The sequence below is a fragment of the Solanum stenotomum genome, chromosome 5 (assembly GCF_019186545.1).
Source record: "Solanum stenotomum isolate F172 chromosome 5, ASM1918654v1, whole genome shotgun sequence".
In the NCBI taxonomy this organism is placed as follows: domain Eukaryota; kingdom Viridiplantae; phylum Streptophyta; class Magnoliopsida; order Solanales; family Solanaceae; genus Solanum; species Solanum stenotomum.
Window position 1 is genome coordinate 12,531,486 of NC_064286.1, and position 22,538 is coordinate 12,554,023.

At 40.0% G+C, this 22,538-nt stretch overlaps 2 protein-coding genes across 2 annotated transcripts; both read right to left on the reverse strand.

Annotated features, from left to right (window-relative positions):
• Window positions 1-658: 658 nt before the first annotated feature.
• Window positions 659-18,176, reverse strand: LOC125863689 (uncharacterized). Its single transcript, XM_049543725.1, has 9 exons — window positions 17,899-18,176; window positions 17,713-17,794; window positions 17,428-17,610; window positions 16,764-17,320; window positions 13,875-14,102; window positions 1,306-1,432; window positions 1,228-1,248; window positions 935-1,105; window positions 659-874 (listed from the first exon to the last, which is right to left on the reverse strand). The coding sequence occupies exons 1-9, from the start codon at window positions 18,174-18,176 to the stop codon at window positions 659-661; spliced, it is 1,863 nt and encodes a 620-aa protein (XP_049399682.1).
• A 1,787-nt stretch (window positions 18,177-19,963) lies between these two features.
• LOC125863690 (uncharacterized) lies at window positions 19,964-22,538 on the reverse strand. The gene is made up of 4 exons (XM_049543726.1): window positions 22,248-22,538; window positions 21,766-21,965; window positions 21,113-21,685; window positions 19,964-20,078 (listed from the first exon to the last, which is right to left on the reverse strand). Exons 1-4 carry the CDS (start codon window positions 22,536-22,538, stop codon window positions 19,964-19,966), a joined length of 1,179 nt encoding a protein of 392 aa, XP_049399683.1.

Here is a 22,538-nt window from a genome sequence, read left to right on the forward strand (position 1 = left end):
CAAAAGCGTACATGTGATGTTCATGGCAAGGCTCACATCAAAACGTAGCTAGTTAACAAAAGATTCAAAGAGATCGCTCAAAGGTGTAACCATATCGATTTTGTTCTTGCAACACCAGCACTACGCGTATGCTCATCATGAGTACTACTCAAGACATTGATATTGAACAAAATCGATTCTCAAATTCTTTCAATGAAAACTTCAAGCATTTCATAATTTGAACTCATGAGGGGCTGCAACATCAAGGGAGAATGAGAAAGAAATAAAGAAACATACAATTACCCACAAAGAGAACTCAAATATAAAATTGACAAACTACAATTGTTCAACATACGAAATAACAAAATACAAGCAAAAGGGGAATATTGGCACGAAGGCCCTCACCCCCACCAAAAATAAAATGCAGTATCCTCAATGCAAAATAAAATAAAATTACTGGAAGGATAAGAGAAAAGGTCCCCCTAACAGGCTACGCCTATGAAGCACTCTCATCTAGAGTCTCGAGTGGAAAAGCTTTAGGTTGGGCATCTATGCCCAGCCATAAGATCATTTAAGGCAACATGGGAGGTACAATTGGGGCATCAATGCCCATCTCAGCAGCAGGAGCTATGCTGGTGTCCAGAGTGACTCCACTAGACCCGACCTCTCTAGTGCAGCCTTAAGAATGACCTATTTTGGTCTCATGCAGATCTGTCAGTATCTTAGCAGTCCCATGCTTTTCATCTCTCAGCTCTTCATCAGTTTCCTCAGCCCTCTTACTCTCATTATCAGCAACCTCAACATCTACAGAAACCTCAAGCATAACAGTGGATGACACATAAGTAGAAGGCAAAGTACTAGGCATCTCAGGTGAATTTGAAAAGGAAACCTCTCCCTAAAGTGTAAAGATGTCCATAGACTATATATGGACTACCCCCGTCCTTTAATTAGCTACCTTCGCCCTCGGGGTATCAATGTTAGTAGAAATACCCCCAGCCTTCTCCTGAGCCTCAACCCTTACAGTCAAATCATCTAGCCTCAAAGCATGGCTCGCTATTGTTCCCTCAAACTTAATCACTCTCTCAATCACAGTTGACAGGGCCTTCTGAATGGCCTTGTCAATGAGCTAGGGAAAAATCCTCTCAACCTAGGCAGCTCTCACATCAGCTGACCGGGCAAGGCTACCCATTAATATATCAAAGCTCTAGTCAACGAGGGATGAGAAACACTAGAATGGGGAGGAGTTACAGCAAGAATGGCAGCATCAGACTATACAGACGCATCAATAGAAAAGACAGCAATAGAAGAAGGTGAGGAAATACCTACCTGCTCCATAGAAAGACTAGGTGTGATAATCTTGGGATCTAGGGTAGCAAGGTTGACCACTGGAGTGGATTCTGGTGGTGGCCTCTTCCTCCAACCCACATTATCTCTCAAGAACTCTACCTCGACCCTGAGTGGATGAGGGTGGTGTGACTTTCACATTTGTGGTAGCCTGAAAATGGAAACTTGCGCTCTCACAAAGCTGCGTGATCAAAACTAGAAATGGGTGCAATATTTTCTCCTATCTCACCCTCATTAGCATCTCTTCCATTAATATGGCACCAACATGTATGTGCTCTCGATCAATGATAGTTCCAACCAATAGTGCCTTGTAATGGCGAATAATGGACTCATTTCGAGATGGCATCAAGTTTATGCTGATGAATCTAAATCAATACCAAGCTACGACATTCAAATCTTACTTCTCAATCCTGGCACCTTCTGCCATTCTGGAGGGGAAAGAATCGAAAATCAAGGATGCTAGCCAACCCTTCAACGAATCCAAATCATGGCATATTCGGAGTGAATATAAGTTGAATTCAAATGATGGCATCCGTAGTGCTGTATTAATAGATCCAGCATCACACTAAACCTTTTTACTTCTCACCTCCACTTCTTTGAGTGGTTTCCATATTGTGCCGTTTCTCTTCTTCGAAAGGGCCTGAGCGTAAGCTGTATAAAATTCCCTCACCTAAGAAGGGATGTAGGGATTACTGGGTTTGGTAAATCCCTCAAACTTGTGGAATTGTATTGTTTCCCAAATGGCTGGGTAGCCATCCACACTCAATCTATGGAGAGTCGTCTCTCCTCAAGAATCTTCCATTCACCTGTAGCCTTGAACCTATTCAAGGCTCTTGAGCTATAATCGACAGAACTTTAGAAGCTGGTGCTTGTGAAGATGAGGTCCTCTTTCTAACTACCCTTTGTTGGGCTCAACCTTTTTTAAGTTGATGATTGTGTAGGGTAGTTTGGTGATGTTGGGAAACCTTCGAAGGCTTATTTGTTGTTATTCCCTGATGTATTTTCAGTGAAGGTGGAGGAGGAGACAATTCTCTATTCGACTCCATGTCGGAAGAGACCATTGTTTGCCTTTTGTTCTTGCCATTACTTGAAAGGCACACATTCAAACAATGGATTTCTGAAGGTTAGTTAAATTCGAACATGAATCAAAACATGTTTAAAAAACAATCATGAGGCTCACCTAATGGGAAGGCAATGCACCAAATAGGATCGACGAGCTCCAACAAGCTCACCGAATCAAAATGTATCTATTTATTGAGGTTTGGGCACAAAAAGCTAAGTCAATACAAACTCGGTGATTCACCGAGTTGGTTTCGGCAAGCTAAGACAAATCCACCGAAATTGACAGTGCAAAAAGGAAAGTTACAGGCATAAAGGGTGATATCCTCTCCTACTCAGCGAGTCGCCAAGTGGGGTCGGTGGACTAAGACTATCTCGTCAAATGGGACAGTACCCAAGGTCACGTACATGCTAAAGAAGACAATCTGGTCTTACTCAGTGATTCGCTTACCTCCTTTGGGGAACTAATACAAGCTTACTGAACAAGAAGTTTTAGCCCAGTGTCATTGTTTCATAAAAATAACTAACACACATAACCAATACTATTTTCTCTCAACATTACAATCAACCTATATGTTTCCCTACCCATGGGTACTCAGATTTCCTCCATTTATCACTAAGTATTGCACTAATTGACGTTTTTCCCTTAAGAAAGTAATTACCATGTCTATCATCGGGAAAAATTGTGTAATTGGGTCAACACTGAGCTACTCAAACTTCACTCACATCAAAATATGCTCAGACCCATCATCTTAACCAATTCAATTTAACGATTTAACCAACACAATCACGATTCATCAATTTGATAGGCATTCACAATTAAAATCAAAAGGGAACAGTTCAATCACAACAATATCCTGCTACCCATCACAATTAGGCACTCAAACACAGTTAAAGGGCTCAATCCCACACCCTATATGCTTTCTAAACTCAAAAATAACAAGAACTCAAAACACCAACCTTAAGGCCAAAAATAATCAAGAAATTGAAGAATCGGGGTTGGGTTGACACGAACTCAAAGCAAACAAACTCCTAGCACCTTCAATATGCTCACACGAGGCTCACAAACACTCAAAATGCACAATGCAAGAGAAAGGAATTGAAAAAGCTCTCAGATTTCAAAGATATGGAGTTTTGAATTTGAAAAAACCCTTGGCCTTTTTATATCAGGCCGGTTCGGTGACCACGACTAACGTTGTGGAATGCATTCAGTGAATCTCCAACCGGAGCTTAAGATCATCAAACTTCCTTGAATAAACACCAAACCTGAAGGCTGATTTGGCGGACCCGATGGAGTCCTCTTAGTGCACTTCGGTGAATCACCCTTTGGAGTTCTTGTCACCGATCTAGGCAGTACACTTTTCCATCTTTTCAAGCTCAGAAAGCGGACAAGAATTAATCTGTGTAATGCCTTTGGAGGATCACAGTTTGGGTTCATTATCGCATATTCTTCCTTCTCCAATCTTCCAAATTCTTCTCAACCTGCACTTATAATGCACGTTATTTGAAAGAAGTAAAAAAATAAAAATAAAGGCTTGGGTTGCCTCCCAAGAAGAGACTTATTTAACGTCATGGTACGACATATTACTCAAACTCAACAATTAATTTTTAGGTTCGAGATGGTGTCACTAGAAAAATCTCCATTTTGCCTTGGATTTAGATGAGTGGAAATCTAAACTAGTTGGGTCTCCAGCTTCTTGATAGAAACAAAGTCCGAAGTCAGCGTCTGAGATAAAGTGGAGAAGTCAGTTTTCAAATCCTTCGATACCTTATTGGACCCTTCAACCCTGTTGTAAATCCTTACAAGCATATCTTCCGACCGACTTCCTTCTAATCCATTGATTCTTTTAGGTGTGCGCGATCACGGGGAGGCACGTATCTATCTTTTTCCATCTCCCTGTCTCTCTAATTTCCACCCGGCCAATCTTTCCAATCACTATCTCTATCCTTGTCCCAACCTTGTCGTTGATAATTATTGTGTGAACCCCACACTTGATTTCCTAAGTATTGAACTTCCTCATTGTATAATGCCTTAAATTTGGCATCATCCGAGCACGGTCCATTGTTGGTTCCAACCGCATTCACCGATTTGGTTTCATATCCCACGACATGGTTGGACAACAAATCGATTTGGGTCATCATTTTGGCCATGTTTTCATCTTTTTCATGGTCCTTCTCTATATGTTCTTTTATCAAACCCACTTTTAGAAAGGGTACTTGATCTTCTCTAGTATGACATGCTCGGTTAACCTTAGTAATACATCTAGCAACAAAGCAGCTACATCATACGGTTATCTCATCAATCAACGATGGACTAAGTGATCAGCCACACTTTTATTGACTAAATCAAGGCTGCAATAAAAGTATTACAGCAGCAAATTATCTAAAACGCCATGCATTGGACATTGAAAGAGTATCTTCTTGAAACTCAAGCATGCTTCATGAAAAATCTCACCTCAAAACTTTTGAAATTTTGAATTTGGTGACGGAGTTTAACCATCTTCGAGGGTGGAAATAATCTTTCCAAGAATACCTCAGTCAGCTCATCACACGAAGTAATACAATCATTTGGCAACTCTGCCAACTATCTTGTAGCCTCCCCTGTTATAGAGAATGGGAATAACCTCAACCTTATGGATTTTTGGGATATATTATTGAACACAAAGGGTCCACTCACCTCCTTGAAATTCCTAAGGTGCTCATTGGGATCCTCATGAGCTAGACGCCCAGAATTCCTTTCATTTGGAGAAATTGAATCGTAGTTCTGGTGATGTGAAACATCGTTCTCCCTATTGTAGGAGGGCTCTCACGGTTTGAATGAAATTAATTTGCATGCCATTGAGATCACCCTTTTGACCATAGTGACTGTCATTGCCACTCCCATGGTCTGGTCACCGTACAAATCATCCAATAACAATACCAAACAACAAATTTATTATAAATAGACCAAATTAAAATCTAATTTCTCAATTATAATTCTCAACCACCACTCCTCGACAGCGGCGCCATTTTTAATAACGCTCAAATCACCCTCCAAAACCAATTAAAAGGTTGAGCGATCATCGTCAGTAAAAAAACCTAATAAAGAGTCGGGGTCGAATCCCACAGGGAATGGTATATCATGGAGATTTCCTTATCAAAAAATTTGGACTTTAGATTAGATCGTTTGTACTAGTTAGAAAAATGTGGTGGATGGTACCACCAACTTAATATAATGGTTTGATTGTGAAATATCACAATTAAACTAAAATAAAACTGATATTAAAAGTTAACAAGCAATCTAGGGGTGTGGGGATTCGAAATCGATGTAACATAGGGGTGATTATGTTGCTCTATAGTGATGTACATATATGAATAGGTTAACTCATCTTCAATGCCACTAATCTTCTTTAGATCTGAAAGCATCCTTACATCAAATCTCATTTCGGTCTCATCTAATTGCCAATCCTAAACAACTCAATGCCTTACTCTATTCTCTCTCTCTCAAGAATAGGGCAAATGGATCTGACCCATAACCTCTCTTTCAAGCAATCCATTGAAATCAAATATAAATTTCTAGTATTGAACTAATTACCCACTACAATTAAGCAACAAGCGAAAATCGAAAGTAGAAATTATGTTTGCAACCTTAACACATAATTTAACCCTATGGTAATTAGACCAAGTTCATGTATGAACAACAACAAAATAGTGCATAGCACAATACCCACTACATTAAATCAACATGCAACCCCATTAGAGCACCCCCTAGATCTTGGGGTTTTAGCCACCCATCATAAAAAAAAAGTAAAAAAATTATACCATCCATGAAAGCAACCATCGGTAAGTTGAAATCAAGCATTACGAGTAAACCCACTTTGGATTTAAGTTAAATTTATCAAAATCAAGTCTCAAATTGTAAAACCCCAAGAACTAGAAAAGTTTTCTTTCAAAACTAAAGTGTTCTTTATTTTTAACTCTCAAATCTAATTTGTTGAATCTAACCCTTCGAACTCTATAAAAGTTCTATCCTTTAGGCTATTTATACTTTCCCAAAATTTGGCCCTAAATCCACTTAATAACCAGCTCGGTGAAACTAGTCGGGCTCACCAAACTCACTCAGTGAATTGCCCTTTGCTCCTTAGCTCACCTTGTGATGCTCTAGGCTTCAGGTGTTTGAACCTCAGTTGGCGGACTTGGTCAAGTCAGCCTTTCACCATCGGTGAATTTCCGAATACCACTTTTGTCTTCCTTTCGAGCATTAACCCATTGACGTGCACACGGTTACTTTAGGTGATATACAGAAGGACCATCGTTCTAACTCGGTGCATCGCCTTCTCTACTTGAGTCTGCCAACCTTCTTTGATATAAACAAGTGTTATGCACTGTCACTTTGGGCGAGATCGTGCTCAGTTGGTGATCCGCCCTTCATGTTAGGCGATCATCAATGTTCACTTTGCACTTCTTTTTGTAATTTTGGTCATTCTTTCAACTTCAGTCCTTACTTTGTCCAATTGCCCTCATAGATTCAAATCATCAACATTTGATTAGAAAAGGACAAAGTTAGGCGTTGAGTACACTAATTATTAAGATAAATGGACCTTAAATGAGTGCAAATCTACCACTCATGTTTTGGATACGAGATATGCAAAAAGATATCTCTCCCATCTCTCTCTAAGCTTTAACCAATCCATTCTTGGGGTCAAATAAAGATAAAAAAGGATATGTCAGTGACCTACCACGACAAAGCACCGATAAGAAATTTCTAATTTTATGACTTTGAAACCTAATGTAACACCACAAAAATTAAAAAGCCAAAAGGAAAAGAAATTCCTAATCTACGAGTCCAATCTATGTACCACAGGAAACTCTACGAGTTATAGAAAGAAATTCATAGAAAAATGGTTGAGCTTTTGGGAATTTTCAAGTCCCTGTAAGTGGACCTACGATTTGACGGGATGGTTCGTACCGGTAATGACGAGACATAGATAGAAACTTGTGGAATGCTTGCACCCTTAGTGTAATTGATGGACTATGGATCTATAGAGTGGACCTACGGGTCGTGATATTTTCTACAGGTTGTAGTTTGAGATCATAGAATGGTGTATATATTTGGGGGATTATTGGTCACTAGAGGACTACATGTACGATCTACGGACCGTAGAACATATGAAGAATTGTTGGTCTAACTAGTAGGAATTACCCTGGATTTTGGCACAATAGTTGACCCTATGACAGACCAAGATGGTTCGTAGGAATTCTTATGGACCATAGGTCAAAATCGTAGGTGTCATTCGGTTGTTATTTCGTAAGGATATTTGGGTATTTTCCTATGCATTTAATACCTATACCATGTCATTTTACTCCTATCTCTATGTCTTATAACTACCCTACAAACTCTAAAAATTACCCTAACTCTTTCATTCACTGAAAACCCTAAAACCCCTCCAAGGTTTGCTTCAAAAATTCTCTCTCAAGGTCAACAAAGAAGAAGCTAGGGTTTCCAAATCAATTCTCATTTTAACCATTGATTTTGGATTTTCAGTAGCAAGGTATGTAGGGTTTCATCAATGTGTTTGATTCACCAATTGAGCCCCAAGATTTCCTCAGTTCTCAAAGTTTGATTTCAATCTAATTGATTAGGATTTTATTCAATTCTTCACGGGTTCTAATTGTGTTGATTCAATTATTTAATTTTGATCTTATTATAATTGTTTTGACTCAATTACATGCTTTTCAATTGTTCACATGAGCACATGCATTATTACTAATTTTGACTATGAGCATTAAAAGATATGAATTTATGAAGAAGCTTGAAATGAATGGATGTTGTTTTCATGAAAGTTATGTATGATTTATGGAAAGAAATATTTTATGACATAGGTTGATTTAAGATAAGCATCAATTAAATTTTCAAAGATTTTTTCACACTAAGAAATCATGATTAGTGAAAGGTTTTCTGACACATGGTTTAAGGATCTACTCAATGATATTTTAAGCTTGGATTAGTAACTTAATTGTGCTTTTCCATTTATGACAATATGTGTATGTTTATGACTATTCTGTTGGGATTTTACTTAGCACAGGGAGGTTATTGAGATGAAGGCTCTCCAGTTAGTATAGGTCGGGTCTCTAGTAGCAATAATCTTGTCCAATAAATATATTTTACCATAAGATGGTCTTAAGTGACATAGCAAGTGGATCCACCTAAGCTAGAAGTGTAAGATCCTTGCCTTGGCAAGTAAGGACATTTTTTTTCAATGTGGGAGCAAGACACCGGATTCCACGTTATAGCTCACGTGGTTTATGTCTGTTAATAGTAAATTTCTCACAAAATTAACTAAGTTGTTCTTAAAGATTTTATTAAGCTTTCCTTATGATTTTATGGATGCGTTGACCGCGTTCATAATTTGTGATTCTTCTTTAAAAGGTTTTACTATGTTTAGCTTGGTCATGCATATCTTGTTTTCGATTATGTCTTATTCTGATCATGTTTCATGTTTTATTGCATATCCCTTAAACTTAGTACATTGCATGTACTAATGCATACTTGTGCCTACATTGTTTAACTAATGTAAGGTCCGGTGATTTTCCTCTTCTCGCTCGTGGCTAGTGGATTTCTTTGTGGAATGAAGAGTTGGTAAGTCCCCATGTTCCGAGGACCATGTCACCTTTTACTTAAATTTCTTTTGTCTTTAGTTTTTGGATGTTGTATGTGGTATACGGGTTGCATCCCGACTACTTTGTTGAGATGTTAGAATGGTTTGTCGAGACTATGATTAGACTTCCATTTTATTTCAAAATATTTTTGTTAATATGGGACTTTTACCTTTACTTATCCTATTTTCTACTATTTTGTGTTCTATGTGTGTCAAGTGGCTTGTGCAGGGCCTCTTAAGGTCTTATACGCCATGTCACATCTAGGGTGTATTTTGGGTCATGAAAAACTTGGTATCTAGAGCGTAAGGTTTTAGAAAAGATTCTAGGATATCTGACAAGCCGTGTTGAGTTGAGTTTTGTTCATAAGTGTGAAGCGCGTCACATCTATGAACATGAGGCTACAAAGCATTTAGGAAACTTCACTTCTTTTATTACTCTAAAGTCGTTTCATAGAGTCTATCTCTATAAAGATTCTTCTCATTAATCGTGTTTGGTCTTTTTCAAGATATGGCCCCTTGAAGAGCTTATGTGAGAAGGAATGCGGGGAATGATAATATGGATCCTGAGGTTCCTCAACTTTCGATTTGCCCTTTGAATGAGAAAGTAACTCATGCCTAATTCTGAGCCGCTTTCCAAGTGTTGGATCAATTTATGATGGCACAAGCTAATAGAGAGTCCATTTCTTCTGTGAACCCAAATATGGGTACGACGATGACAAAGATAAGAGACTTCCTTAGGATGAATCCTCTGGAGTTTCATAGTTTCAAATTGGATGAGGATCTTCAAGAATTCATTGATAAGGTGTATAAGATAGTTGGAATTACGGGATTGTCTATGATTGAGAAGGGTGAAGTGGCCACTTATCAACTCAAGGGTGTTGCTCGAGTTTGGTTTAACCAATGGAAGTAAGAGAGGGTGGTTGATGTGGGTCCTCTTTGTTGGGAGAAATTCAAAGGACCATTTCTTGATCGTTTCATTCTTCTTGAGATGAGAGAGGAAAAGGAGCTTGAGTTCATTAATATCTTCAAGAAAATATGAGTGTGAAAGAGTATGCTTTGAATTTTACTCAATTTGTTAAGTATGTTCAAACTATGGTTTCCGACTCAAGGGCAAGAATGATTAAGTTTGTACCGAGTGTGTCTGAAATGGTGGTCAAAGAGTGTCATACCACCATGTTAATTAAGGAGATGGATATCTCCTGTTTGATGATATAATCCCAACAAAATGGAGGAGGAAAAGTGTCACGCCCCGAGCCTACACCCTGGGGGGGACCGGCACTTGGAGACCATTGTTGGCCCCAAGCGAACCCTTGGCCTGGCTTTCTTAACTCAGCGGAAACCTAACTCAACAGAATAACTCAATGCAATGGAAGGTCATAAGACAACTTAAATGATACAAATCTGGCCAAAAAGGCAACTCGAGTCTCAAATTAGAATATTTACATATATACATAGATGAGAGACTCAAAACTAACTAACTGACTATTTATGAAGCCTCTAAAATACTGAGATGGATGTTGGGACAGATCCCGCCACATCCTAATAAAACAAAACTTAAGAACACAAATAATCGAGTCCTCTGGAAAGCAAGGAGGCTCACCACTGACTCTGGAGTGCTCAACTGGATCAACGGTGTGCTGGATGCTGATCCTGGGTACCTGCGTCTGCATCATAACAAGATGCAGGCCAACTGGCATCAGTACATGGAATGTACAAGTATGCGAGCTGGACCGCTAAACAACAACTTAAGCTTGAAAGGAATACAATAGAGAACTTACCTTGGCTCTGATCAACTCATGAATAACTGAACTCAATATAAAGTAATGAGACACATGCAATATATGTAAAGCTTGAAAAACTATTTAAAACATGACGTAAAAATCATATTTATAATATAATGAAAATACCATGCTTCCTCTCAAAGTCTACTTGTGCAATGCATGAATGAAGTCCCATACCCCCATCCACACTAAGCAGAACTTCTCGAGGAACCAAGCTCTTCCTACTATGGGAGTTCTCTAACCGATAACCATCACATAAGAGCTACAGTGATGATATAGCGATCGACCTCACGCTGCCAGAGTATCTTATACCCGGCCAAAGGTATAAGACCTGAACTGCCTAATGGATCCACTAGTCTATAAGGAAAAGGTTTCATCTAAAAAGTATGATCCTTTTCTACCCATGGTGGCTAACATGGTTCTATGGGAGCTGTGAGTTCTTTGAACGCTTCCCCGATTCGGTGCTCAAGACTGCTCCCAAAAATACTTTAGATCGAGACTTGAAACAAATTACTAGAAATTATAGACGAGTCCTCAAAAAGACTCAAAGGGATTTCCTTAGAATATTCGAAAGAATTCTCAAAACAAAACTCTCAACTCTACCTTGAATTTGAATTATGAATTCAAGATTATGATCATGTTAGGAATGACTTTTAGGTATGTAGAAGTAGCTTAGAGTAGTTAGAATCGAAAAGGAGTGAAGGTGCACTTTAAATGAACTCAAACGGGGCAACCAAAGACAAACTGGACGGGGTAGGTGACCCTAGCGCTATGGGTGGCGCAGGGCGCTAGCCCCTAAACTTCAGAGGTGGGTTTGGGGCGCAATGGCAGGCGCATCGCGCCAGGCCCCCAACCCAGAAATTTCAGCAAGTTTATTTTCTCGTTTCTCACCTTATTTCGCCTAAAATTGAATGGTTTCTTCCCCAAATCACTTAGAATCATTAAAACCCTCAATATACCATAGATTCAACTCAAAAACACCACTGAAAACATACACCAAACCAACAAGAAACTTCAACCAACACAACCACAAACTTCAACCAACACAACCACAAAATTCAACAAGAACAACCACAAGAATTCAACAACACAACCAATCTTTTCTCAATAATAAAACGAGTTTGGCGTGTGGGGGAAAGAATCATCCCAACACTATGAACTCACATACCTTGATAGGGATCACCCCCGACGAAAATCCACAATGATGTTGACGAATCTTTGCTTGATCTTCCCTTTCTCCTCTTCTTCTCCTCTTCTTCTCCCCTTCTTCTCTTCACTCAAGCCCTAGCTTTCTCTCTTTTAAAATGGGGTAAAATGATCCAAAATCAGCCTAACACACAATATAACCCCAAAAGAAAAACTATGGAAAAGACCAAAATGCCCTTAAAATTTCCGGACGGATCCCCTGCCAACTGCCCAACTTTCAAAGGTCATAACTCGCTCATACGAACTCGAAATTGAGCAAACTCGGTGGCGTTCGAAAGATCATTCCACAAGCTTCGCAACCATTACTGGAAATACTGCTAACTCATCCTGAGCTAGGAGTTCCGACTGCTCAAAGTTGGCCAAAAACTCACTCATTTCCACCCTTAGCCAAATTTTCGAGATTTTTAAATTCCTTCCAAAAATGACTATTTCTGATTTTTAATCCTCTTCAATTATTTCAAAATGCCGGATGTTACAATATCTCCCCCTTGGGAACATTCGACCTCGAATGAGAGTACTCTTACTAGCTAAGGGTGTAACATCAACTCAAACACCAAACAAGCAATCATGCAAATGCAACAACAACAACATGTTCATGATGATCAAAAGAGCACTAAGAAGGAAATTAGTACCTTGATCTACACTTCCTCCGGATTCCCAGAGATGTGGATATCTCTTCTTCATGTCCTCTTCGACTTTCCAAGTAGCTTCTTCAACAAATTGGTTCCTTCAAAGGACCTTGACTGATGCTACATCCTTCGTGATCAACCTACGAACTTGGCGGTCAAAACTCTGAACAGAAATCTCCGCATGACTCTTTTCATGGTTGAAACTTTCAAAATATACTTAATCCTCTACTTCGAACTCTAACGCCTTTCTCCTAACATCAATGCAGGATTCTTGACGACTCTGTGCCGTTTTCAACCTCTCTTAAATCACTTTCGCCTTCCTCAAACACCATCTCCCGTTTGTTCAAAAGCCATCTCTGCTAATGAACATTTTACCCGTAATTCAAACAAGATAGGGTTGGGCCCTTTTCACCTTCTACTTCTGACACTAATGATAACTCGGCCCCGTTCGTCACTTCTATTCCTCCTTCTGCGGAATCTATAAGTCTGACTCCCAGGCGTGCAAGTATGTGCACATCTTTTGCTAACTCTCTCTTTCCTTCTACAATAAGGGCGGTGCTACCCATAGACAACTTTGCTATTGAATCAGTAACAACATTAACCTTACCAGGGTGATAAAGAAAACTCATATCATCATCTTTGAGTACCTTTAACCACTCTCTCTTTGGCTGAGATTAAGCTCATTCTAAGTGAACACACCCACATGAACATCATGCAACAATGACGCCATAACTTCAAAGCGAAAACTACAGCAACCAACTCTAGCTCTACTCCTTACACCTCAATTCGCCTAAACTCGACTATTATTCTCAAATCCATTTTAGATTCAGATATTTAGTATGTAATGTACTCAAGATCCAAATATCATAACTGAGTGGTAGTCAACTTCTCTTTCCATTCTTGAAAGGCTTCCTCACAAGCTTTAGACCGTTGAAAATTCGTTGTTCTTCTGAGTCAACTTGGTTAAATAAAACCCTTATCTAACAAATCCCTTTAACTGCTTTTTAAACTTTTTCAACTCTGGTAGTGCCATTCTATAAGGTGAAAAAAGAGATAGGACAAATATCTGGAATGATGTGTATGCCGAAATTTATTTCTCTCTCAGGAGAAATTTCGGGTAGAGATCAGGAAAAACTTCTGGAAACTCTCTTACTATAGGGGCTAACTGAAAATAAGGTATATCAACACTAGAGTCATTAACTCAGACTAAGTGACAGATACAACCCTTCGAAACTAACTTTCTCGCCTCAAGGTACGAAAAGAAACGACCCCTAGGCACTGTTGAACAACTACTCCACTCTATGACTGGCTCACTAGGTTGCTCAGGTTTAACATCAAAGTTCATAGCAACATAAGGAATTACAAAAGATAAACTCGCTTTTGAATCTAGCAAAGCAAAAACAGCAAAGTCAAAGACTCGAATCAAACTAGTGACAACATCTGGCGAATCCTCTTGCTTTTGGCAACTGTTGAATATTAGAAAGAATTCTCAAATTATAACTCTCAACTCTACCTTGCATTTGAATTATGAATTCAAGATTATGATCATGTTAGAAATGACTTTTAGGTGTTTAGAAGTAGCTTAGAGTAGTTAAAATCGAAAAATAGTGAAGGTGCACTTTAAATGAACTCAAACGGGGAAACCGACGACAAACTGGATGGTGTAGGTGACCCTGGCGCTATGGGTGGCGCAGGGCGCCAGCCCCTAAACTTCAGAGGTAGGTTTGGGGAGCTCTGGCAGGCGCATCGCGCCAGGCCCCAACCCAGAAATTTCAGCAAGTTTATTTTTTCGTTTTCTCACCTTAATTCGCCTAAAATTGAATGGTTTCTTCCCCAAATCACTTAGAATCATTAACACCCTCAATATACCATAGATTCAACTCAAAAACACCACTGGAAACATACACCAAACCAACAAGAAACTTCAACAACACAACCACAAACTTCAACCAACACAACCACAAAATTCAACAAGAACAACCATAAGAATTCAACAACACATCCAATCTTTTCTCAATAATAAAACGAGTTTGGCGTGTGGGGTAAAGAATCATCCCAACACTATGAACTCACATACCTTGATAGGGATCACCCCTGACGAAAATCCACAATGATCTTGACGAATCTTTGCTTGATCTTCCCTTTCTCCTTTTCTTCTCCTCTTGTTCTCTTCTTAACTTCACTCAAGCCCTAGCTTTCTCTCTTTTAAAATGGGGTAAAATGATCCAAAATCAGCCAAACACACAATATAACGCCAAAAGAAAAACTAGGGAAAATACCAAAATGCCCTTAAAATTTCCGGACGGATCCCCTGCCAACTGCCAAACTTTCAAAGGTCATAACACGCTCATACGAACTCGAAATTGAGCAAACTCGGTGGCGTTCAAAAGATCATTCAACAAGCTTCGCAACCATTACCGGAAATACTCCTAACTCATCTTGAGTTTGGAGTTACGACTCCTCAAAGTTGGCGAAAAACTCACTGATTTCCACATTTAGCCAAATTTTCCATATTTTTGAATTCCTTCCAAAAATGACTATTTCCGATTTTTAATCCTCTTCAATTATTTCAAAATGCCGGAAGTTACAATATCTCCCCCTTGGGAACATTCGTCCTCGAATGAGATTACTCTTACTAGCTAAGGGTGTAACATCAACTAAAACACCCAACAAGCAATCATGCAAATGCAACAACAACAACATGTTCATGATGATCAAAAGAGCAAAAAGAAGGAAATTAGTACCTTGATCTACACTTCCTCCGGATTCCCAGAGATGTGGATATCTCTTCTTCATGTCCTCTTCGACTTTCCAAGTAGCTTCCTCAACAAATTGGTTCCTCAAAAGGACCTTGACTGATGTTACATCCTTCGTGATCAACCTACGAACTTGGCGGTCAAAAATCTGAACAAGAATCTCCTCATTACTCTTTTCATGGTTGAAACTTTCAAATATACTTAATCCTCTACTTCGAACTCTAACGCCTTTCTCCTAACATCAATGTAGGATTCTTGACGACTCTGTGCCGTTTTCAACCTCTCTTAAATCACTTTCGTCTTCTCTATAGCTTGATGAACTAACTCTGGTCCTATCAGCCCTGCTTCACTAGCTTCAAACCATCCCAACAAGAGATCTACATCCCCTCCCATAAAGAGCCTCATAACGAGCCATATAGATACTAGAATGGTAACTATCGTTGTAAGCAAGTCCATGCAAGATAGGTAATCATCTCAATTATCCTTGAAATCAATTCCACAATCCACCCTGATACCTCAAACAAGATAGGGTTGGGCCCTTTTCACCTTCTACTTCTGACACTAATGATAACTCGGCCCCGTTCGCCACTTCTATTCCTCCTTCTGCGGAATCTATAAGTCTGACTCCCAGGCGTGCAAGTTTGTGCACATCTTTTGCTAACTCTCTCTTTCCTTCAACAATAAGGCGGTGCTACCCATAGACAACTTTGCATAAGAATCAGTAACAACATTAACCTTACCAGGGTGATAAAGAAAACTCATATCATCATCTTTGAGTACCTTTAACCACTCTCTCTTTGGCTAAGTTTAAGCTCATTCTAAGTGAACACACCCACATGAACATCATGCAACAATGACGCCATAACTTCAAAGCGAAAACTACAGCAGCCAACTCTAGCTCTACTCCATACACCTCAATTCGACTAAACTCGATTATTATTCTCAAATCCATTTTAGATTCAGATATTCAGTATGTAATGTACTCAAGATCCAAATATCATAACTGAGCGGTAGTCAACTTCTCTTTCCATTCTTGAAAGGCTTCCTCACAAGCTTTAAACCGTTGAAAATTCGTTGTTCTTCTAAGTCCACTTGGTTAAATAAAACCCTTATCTAACAGATCCCTTTAACTGCTCTTTAAACTCTTTCAACTCTGCTAGTGCCATTCTATAAGGTGAAAAAAGAGATAGGACAAATATCTGGAATGATGTGTATGCCGAAATCAATTTCTCTCTCAGGAGGAATTCCGGGTAGACATCAGGACAAACTTCTGAAGACACTCTTACTATAGGAACTGACTGAAAAGGAGGTATCTCAACACTAGAGTCACTAACTCAGACTAAGTGATAGATACAACAATTCGAAACTAACTTTCTCGCCTCAAGGTACGAAAAGAAACAACCCCTAGGATCTGCTGAACTACTACTCCACTCTATGACTGACTCACTAGGTTGCTCAGGTATAACATCAAAGTTCATAGCAACATAAAGAATTTCAAAATATAAACTCACTCTTGAGTCTAGCAAAGAAAAAACAGCAAAGTCAAAGACTCGAATCATACCAGTGACAACATCTGGCGAATCCTGTTGCTCTTGGCGACTGTTGATTGCATAGAGGCAGTTTGCTCCTCCGTCCATACTAGAAGTAACTCCTCTAGGTACCATCCTATCTGGGGGAGCAACTGATGAAGCTTGGGCCCTACTGCTCAAATTTCCACTACCTTGCCTGTTCTTAGGACACTGTCGCATGAAATGTCCACTCTGACCACACTTAAAACAACTAATAGAGCCTTCACGACAAATACCTGAGTGGTTCCTACCACACTTGGCGCAAGCAAGAGGCTTACTACCCCTTGGTACCATACTGCCTTGAGGATAGACGAGTCTAGCCGTGAAATTATAGAAATTTCTATTGCACCCATCTTTGTTCTCAAGTGCAGGCACACTAGCAGATGGTGGAGTAGGTCTCTTCTGTTTCTGTGGGAGGGATGACTGGTTGGCATCATAATTTTTTGCTTCCTGAACTCGTCCCCAACTATCTTAGCCCTCTTATCCTTAAACTCTTCTCTATCCTTGAGCTTATCCTCCGCAACTTGTTGTAAATGGATTATAAATCTTTCTAGATCAATATCCCCTATCAGCATAGCTGCCTTGCCTTCCTTGCTTGACTGACGAGACAACCCAGCAACATATAAACTCATCCTGCTCCTCATGTCAACAACCATCTCCGGAGCATAGCGGGAAAGTTGAGTGAACTTTAGACTATACTCATGAACACTCATAGACTCCAAATTAAGGGTGAGAAACTCTTTGATCTTTGCCTCTCGCAACTCACGAGGAAAGAAACGCCCCATGAGAGCACCTTCAAACACAACCCAACTCACTGCTAGCGCATCCTCAGCCCTATACTTTTTCCATTGGTCAAACCAGATTCTAGCGACACCCTTCAATTGGTATGCAGCTAGTTCCACCCTCTCAGACTCAACAACCTGCATCACATCAAATACCCTTTTAGGTTCTCCGGATTCTCAGTGACACTTGAACCTGTGAAGCTTGGTGGGTTCATACTTAAGAGTTCACGGATTCTTGAAGTATCAACCACTTCGTGTCGATTATCTCCCAGCCAGACATGATAGGTCGCAGCTTGACTTAACATACGGATAGCTTCACGAAAATCAGCATATTTTATCTCTTCTTGGGTTTGCACTTCTTGGTCAGTTGGTAATTCTTGTTCCTTAATACTCCTCAAAGCTGGACGAACTCTGACTGCTCTTCGTGGAAGCATGATCCTCTGAAACACGCGCAAGCACGAATTAGAAAGAAACTTTTTAGAGATAAACTCTAACGCACGAGATGAGTGTGAAAGAAGTGAGAAATCTTCCTAAATGTTGTAGCCTCCCAATTATAGATGTGGCGCGCTTCACACCGATAACTAGCTCGAGTCTTGAAACAAATTACTAGAAATTGTAGACGACTCCTCAAAAAGACTCAAAGGGATTTCCTTAGAATATTCGAAAGAATTCTCAAAACATAACTCTCAACTCCACCTTGAATTTGAATTATGAATTCAAGATTATGATCATGTTAGGAATGAATTTTAGGTGTTTAGAAGTAGCTTAGAGTAGTTAGAATCGAAAAGGAGTGAAGGTGCACTTTAAACGAACTCAAATGGGGCAACCGACGACAAACTGGGTGGGGCAGGCGACCCTGGCGCTATGGGTGGCGCGGGGCGCCAGCCCCTAAACTTCAGAGGTGGGTTTGGGCGCTCTGCCAGGCGCATCGCGCCAGCCCCTAACCCAGAAATTTCAGCAAGTTTAATTTCTCGTTTTCTCACCTTATTTCGCCTAAAATCGAATGGTTTCTTCCCCAAATCACTTAGAATCATTAACACCCTCAATATACCATAGATTAAACTCAAAAACACCACCGGAAACATACACCAAACCAACAAGAAACTTCAACAACACAACCACAAACTTCAACCAACACAACCACAAACTTCAACAAGAACAACCACAAGAATTCAACAACACAACCAATCTTTTCTCAATAATAACATTAGTTTGGCGTGTGGAGGAAAGAATCATACCAACACTATGAACTCACATACCTTGATAGGGATCACCCACGACGAAAATCCACAATGATCTTGACGAATCTTTGCTTGATCTTCCCTTTCTCCTCTTCTTCTCCTCTTATTCTCTCCTGCTCTTCACTCAAGCCCTAGCTTTCTCTCTTTTAAAATGGGTTAAAATGATCCAAAATCAACTTAACACACAATATAACCCCAAAAAAAACTAGGGAAAAGACCAAAATGCCCTTATAATTTTCGGACGGATCCCCTGCCAACTGCCCAACTTTCAAAGGGCATAACTCGCTCATACGAACTCGGAATTGAGCAAACTCGGTGGCGTTCGAAAGATCATTCCACAAGCTTCGCAACCATGACTGGAAATACTCCTAAATCATCCTGAGCTAGGAGTTACGACTGCTGAAAGTTGGCCAAGAACTCACTGATTTCCACACTTAGCCAAATTTTCCAGACATTTGCATTTCTTCAAAAAATGACTATTTCCGATTTTTAATCCTCTTCAATTATTTCAAAATGCCGGATGTTACAATATCTCCCCCTTGGGAACATTCGTCCTAGAATGAGATTACTCTTACTAGCTAAGGGTGTAACATCAACTCAAACACCCAACAAGCAATCATGCAAATGCAACAACAACAACATGTTAATGATGATCAAAAGAGCACTATGAAGGAAATTAGTACCTTGATCTACACTTCCTCCGGATTCCCAGAGATGTGGATATCTCTTCTTCATGTCCTCTTCGACTTTCCAAGTAGCTTCCTCAACAAATTGGTTCCTCCATAGGACCTTGACTGATGCTACATCGTTCGTTCTCAACCTGCGAACTTGGCGGTCAAAAATCTGAACAGGAATCTCCGCATGACTCTTTTCATGGTTGAAACTTTCAAATATACCCAATCCTCTACTTCGAACTCTAACGCCTTTCTCCTAACATCAATGTAGGATTCTTGACGACTCTGTGCCGTCTTCAATCTCTCTTAAATCACTTTCGCCTTCTCTATAGCTTGATGAACTAACTCTAGTCCTATTAGCCCTGCATCACTAGCTTCAAACCATCCCAACAAGTGATCTACATCCCCTCCCATATAGAGCCTCATAATGAGCCATATGGATACTAGAAAGGTAACTATCGTTGTAAGCAACTCCATGCAAGATAGGTAATCATCTCACTTATCCTTGAAATCAATTCCACAATCCACCTTGATACCTCAAACACCATCTCTCCTTTGTTCAAAAGTCATCACTGCTTATGAACATTTTGCCCGTAATTCAAACAAGATAGGGTTGGGCCCTTTTCACCTTCTACTTCTGACACTAATGATAACTCGGCCCCGTTCGTCACTTCTATTCCTCCTTCTGCGGAATCTACAAGTCTGACTCCCAGGCGTGCAAGTATGTGCACATCTTTTGCTGACTCTCTCTTTCCTTCAACAATAAGGGTAGTGCTACCCATAGACAACTTTGCTTAAAGAATCAGTAACAACATTAACCTTACCAGGGTGATAAAGAAAACTCATATCATCATCTTTGAGTACCTTTAACCACTCTCTCTTTGGCTGAGATTAAGCTCATTCTAAGTGAACACACCCACATGAACATCATGCAACAATGACGCCATAACTTCAAAGCGAAAACTACAGCAGCCAACTCTAGCTTAACTCCTTACACCTCAATTCGCCTAAACTCGACTATTATTCTCAAATCCATTTTAGATTCAGATTTTCAGTATGTAATGTACTCAAGATCCAAATATCATAACTGAGCGGTAGTCAACTTCTCTTTCCATTCTTGAAAGGCTTCCTCACAAGCTTTAAACCGTTGAAAATTCGTTGTTCTTCTGAGTCAACTTGGTTAAATAAATCCCTTATCTAACAGATCCCTTTAACTGCTCTTTAAACTCTTTCAACTATGCTAGTGCCATTCTCTAAGGCGAAAAAAGAGATAGGACAAATATCTGGAATGATGTGTATGCCGAAATCTATTTCTCTCTCAGGAGGAATTTCGGGTAGATATCAAGAAAAACTTCTGGAAACTCTCTTACTATAGGAACTGACTGAAAAGGAGGTATCTCAACACTAGAGTCATTAACTCGGACTAAGTGATAGATACAACCTTTCAAAACTAACTTTCTCGCCTCAAGGTACGAAAAGAAACGACCTCTAAGCACTGCTGAACTACTACTCCACTCTATGACTGGCTTACTAGGTTGCTCAGGTATAACATCAAAGTTCATAGCAACATAAGGAATTACAAAAGATAAACTCGCTCTTGAGTCTAGCAAAGCAAAAACAGCAAAGTCAAAGACTCGAATCATACCAGTGACAACATCTGGCGAATCCTCTTGCTCTTGGCGACTGTTGATTGCATAGAGGCGGTTTGCTCCTCCGCCCATACTAGAAATAACTCCTCTAGGTACCATCCTATCTGGGGGAGCAACTGATGAAGCTTGGGCCCTACTGCTCAGATTTCGACTACCTTGCCTATTCTTAGGATACTCTCGCATGAAATGTCCACTCTGACCACACCTGAAACAACCAATAGAGCCCTCATGACAAATACCTGAGTGGTTCCTACCACACTTGGCGCAAGCAGGAGGCTTACTACCCCTTGGTACCATACTGCCTTGAGGATAGGCGAGTCTAGCCCTGAAATTATAGGAATTTCTATTGCACCCATCTTTGTTCTCAAGTGCAGGCACACTAGTAGATGTTGGAGTAGGTCTCTTATGTTTCTGTGGGAGGGATGACTGGTTGGCATCATAATTTTTTGCTTCCTGAACTCGTCCCCTATTATCTTAACCCTCTTATCCTTAAACTCTTCTCTATCCTTCAGCTTATCCTCAACAACTTGTTGTAAATGGATCATAAATCTTACTAGATCAATATCCCCTATTAGCATAGTTGTCTTACCTTCCTTGCTTGACTGACGAGACAACCCAGCAACATATAAACTCATCCTGCTCCTCATGTCAGCAACCATCTCCGGAGCATAGCGGGAAAGTTGAGTGAACTTTAGACTATACTCATGAACACTCATAGACTCCGAATTAAGGGTGAGAAACTCTTTGATCTTTGCCTCTCGCAACTCACGAGGAAAGAAACGCCCCACGAGAGCACCCTCAAACACAACCAAACTCACTGCTGGCGCATCCTCAGCCCTATTCTTTTTCCATTGGTCAAACCAAATTCTAGAGACACCCTTCAATTGGTATGCAGCTAGTTCCACCCTCTCCGACTCAACAACCTGTATCACATCAAATACCCTTTTAAGTTGCTCAATGAAGTTCTCCGGATTCTCAGTGCCACTTGAACCTGTGAAGTTTGGTGGGTTCATCCTTAAGAGTTCACGGATTGTTGAAGTATCAACCACTTCGTGCCGATTATCTCCCTTCCCGACATGATAGGTCGCAACTTGACTTAACATCAGGATAGCTTCACGAAAATCAGCATATTTTATCTCTTCTTGGGTTTGCACTTCTTGGGCACTTAGTAATTCTTGTTCCTTAATACTCTTCATAGCTGGACGAACTCTGACTGCTCTTCGTAGAGGCAT

Excerpts from the sequence above, each read along its gene's own strand:
- LOC125863689 (XM_049543725.1), bottom strand. The coding sequence starts at position 18,176 with ATGCTTCCACGAAGAGCAGTCAGAGTTCGTCCAGCTTTGAGGAGTATT. Across the intron at positions 14,103-16,763 it reads TCGTACCTTGAGGCGAGAAA|TTGCCAAAAGCAAGAGGATT; the intron begins GTTAGTTTCGAA and ends AATATTCAACAG. Across the intron at positions 1,106-1,227 it reads CTGATGCTGCCATTCTTGCT|CTCATTGACAAGGCCATTCA; the intron begins GTAACTCCTCCC and ends ATTTTTCCCTAG.
- LOC125863690 (XM_049543726.1), bottom strand. The coding sequence starts at position 22,538 with ATGCCTCTACGAAGAGCAGTCAGAGTTCGTCCAGCTATGAAGAGTATT. Across the intron at positions 21,966-22,247 it reads TCATTGAGCAACTTAAAAGG|ATGGTTGCTGACATGAGGAG; the intron begins GTATTTGATGTG and ends TATGCTCCGGAG. Across the intron at positions 20,079-21,112 it reads TCGTACCTTGAGGCGAGAAA|GCTCTATATGGGAGGGGATG; the intron begins GTTAGTTTTGAA and ends GCTCATTATGAG.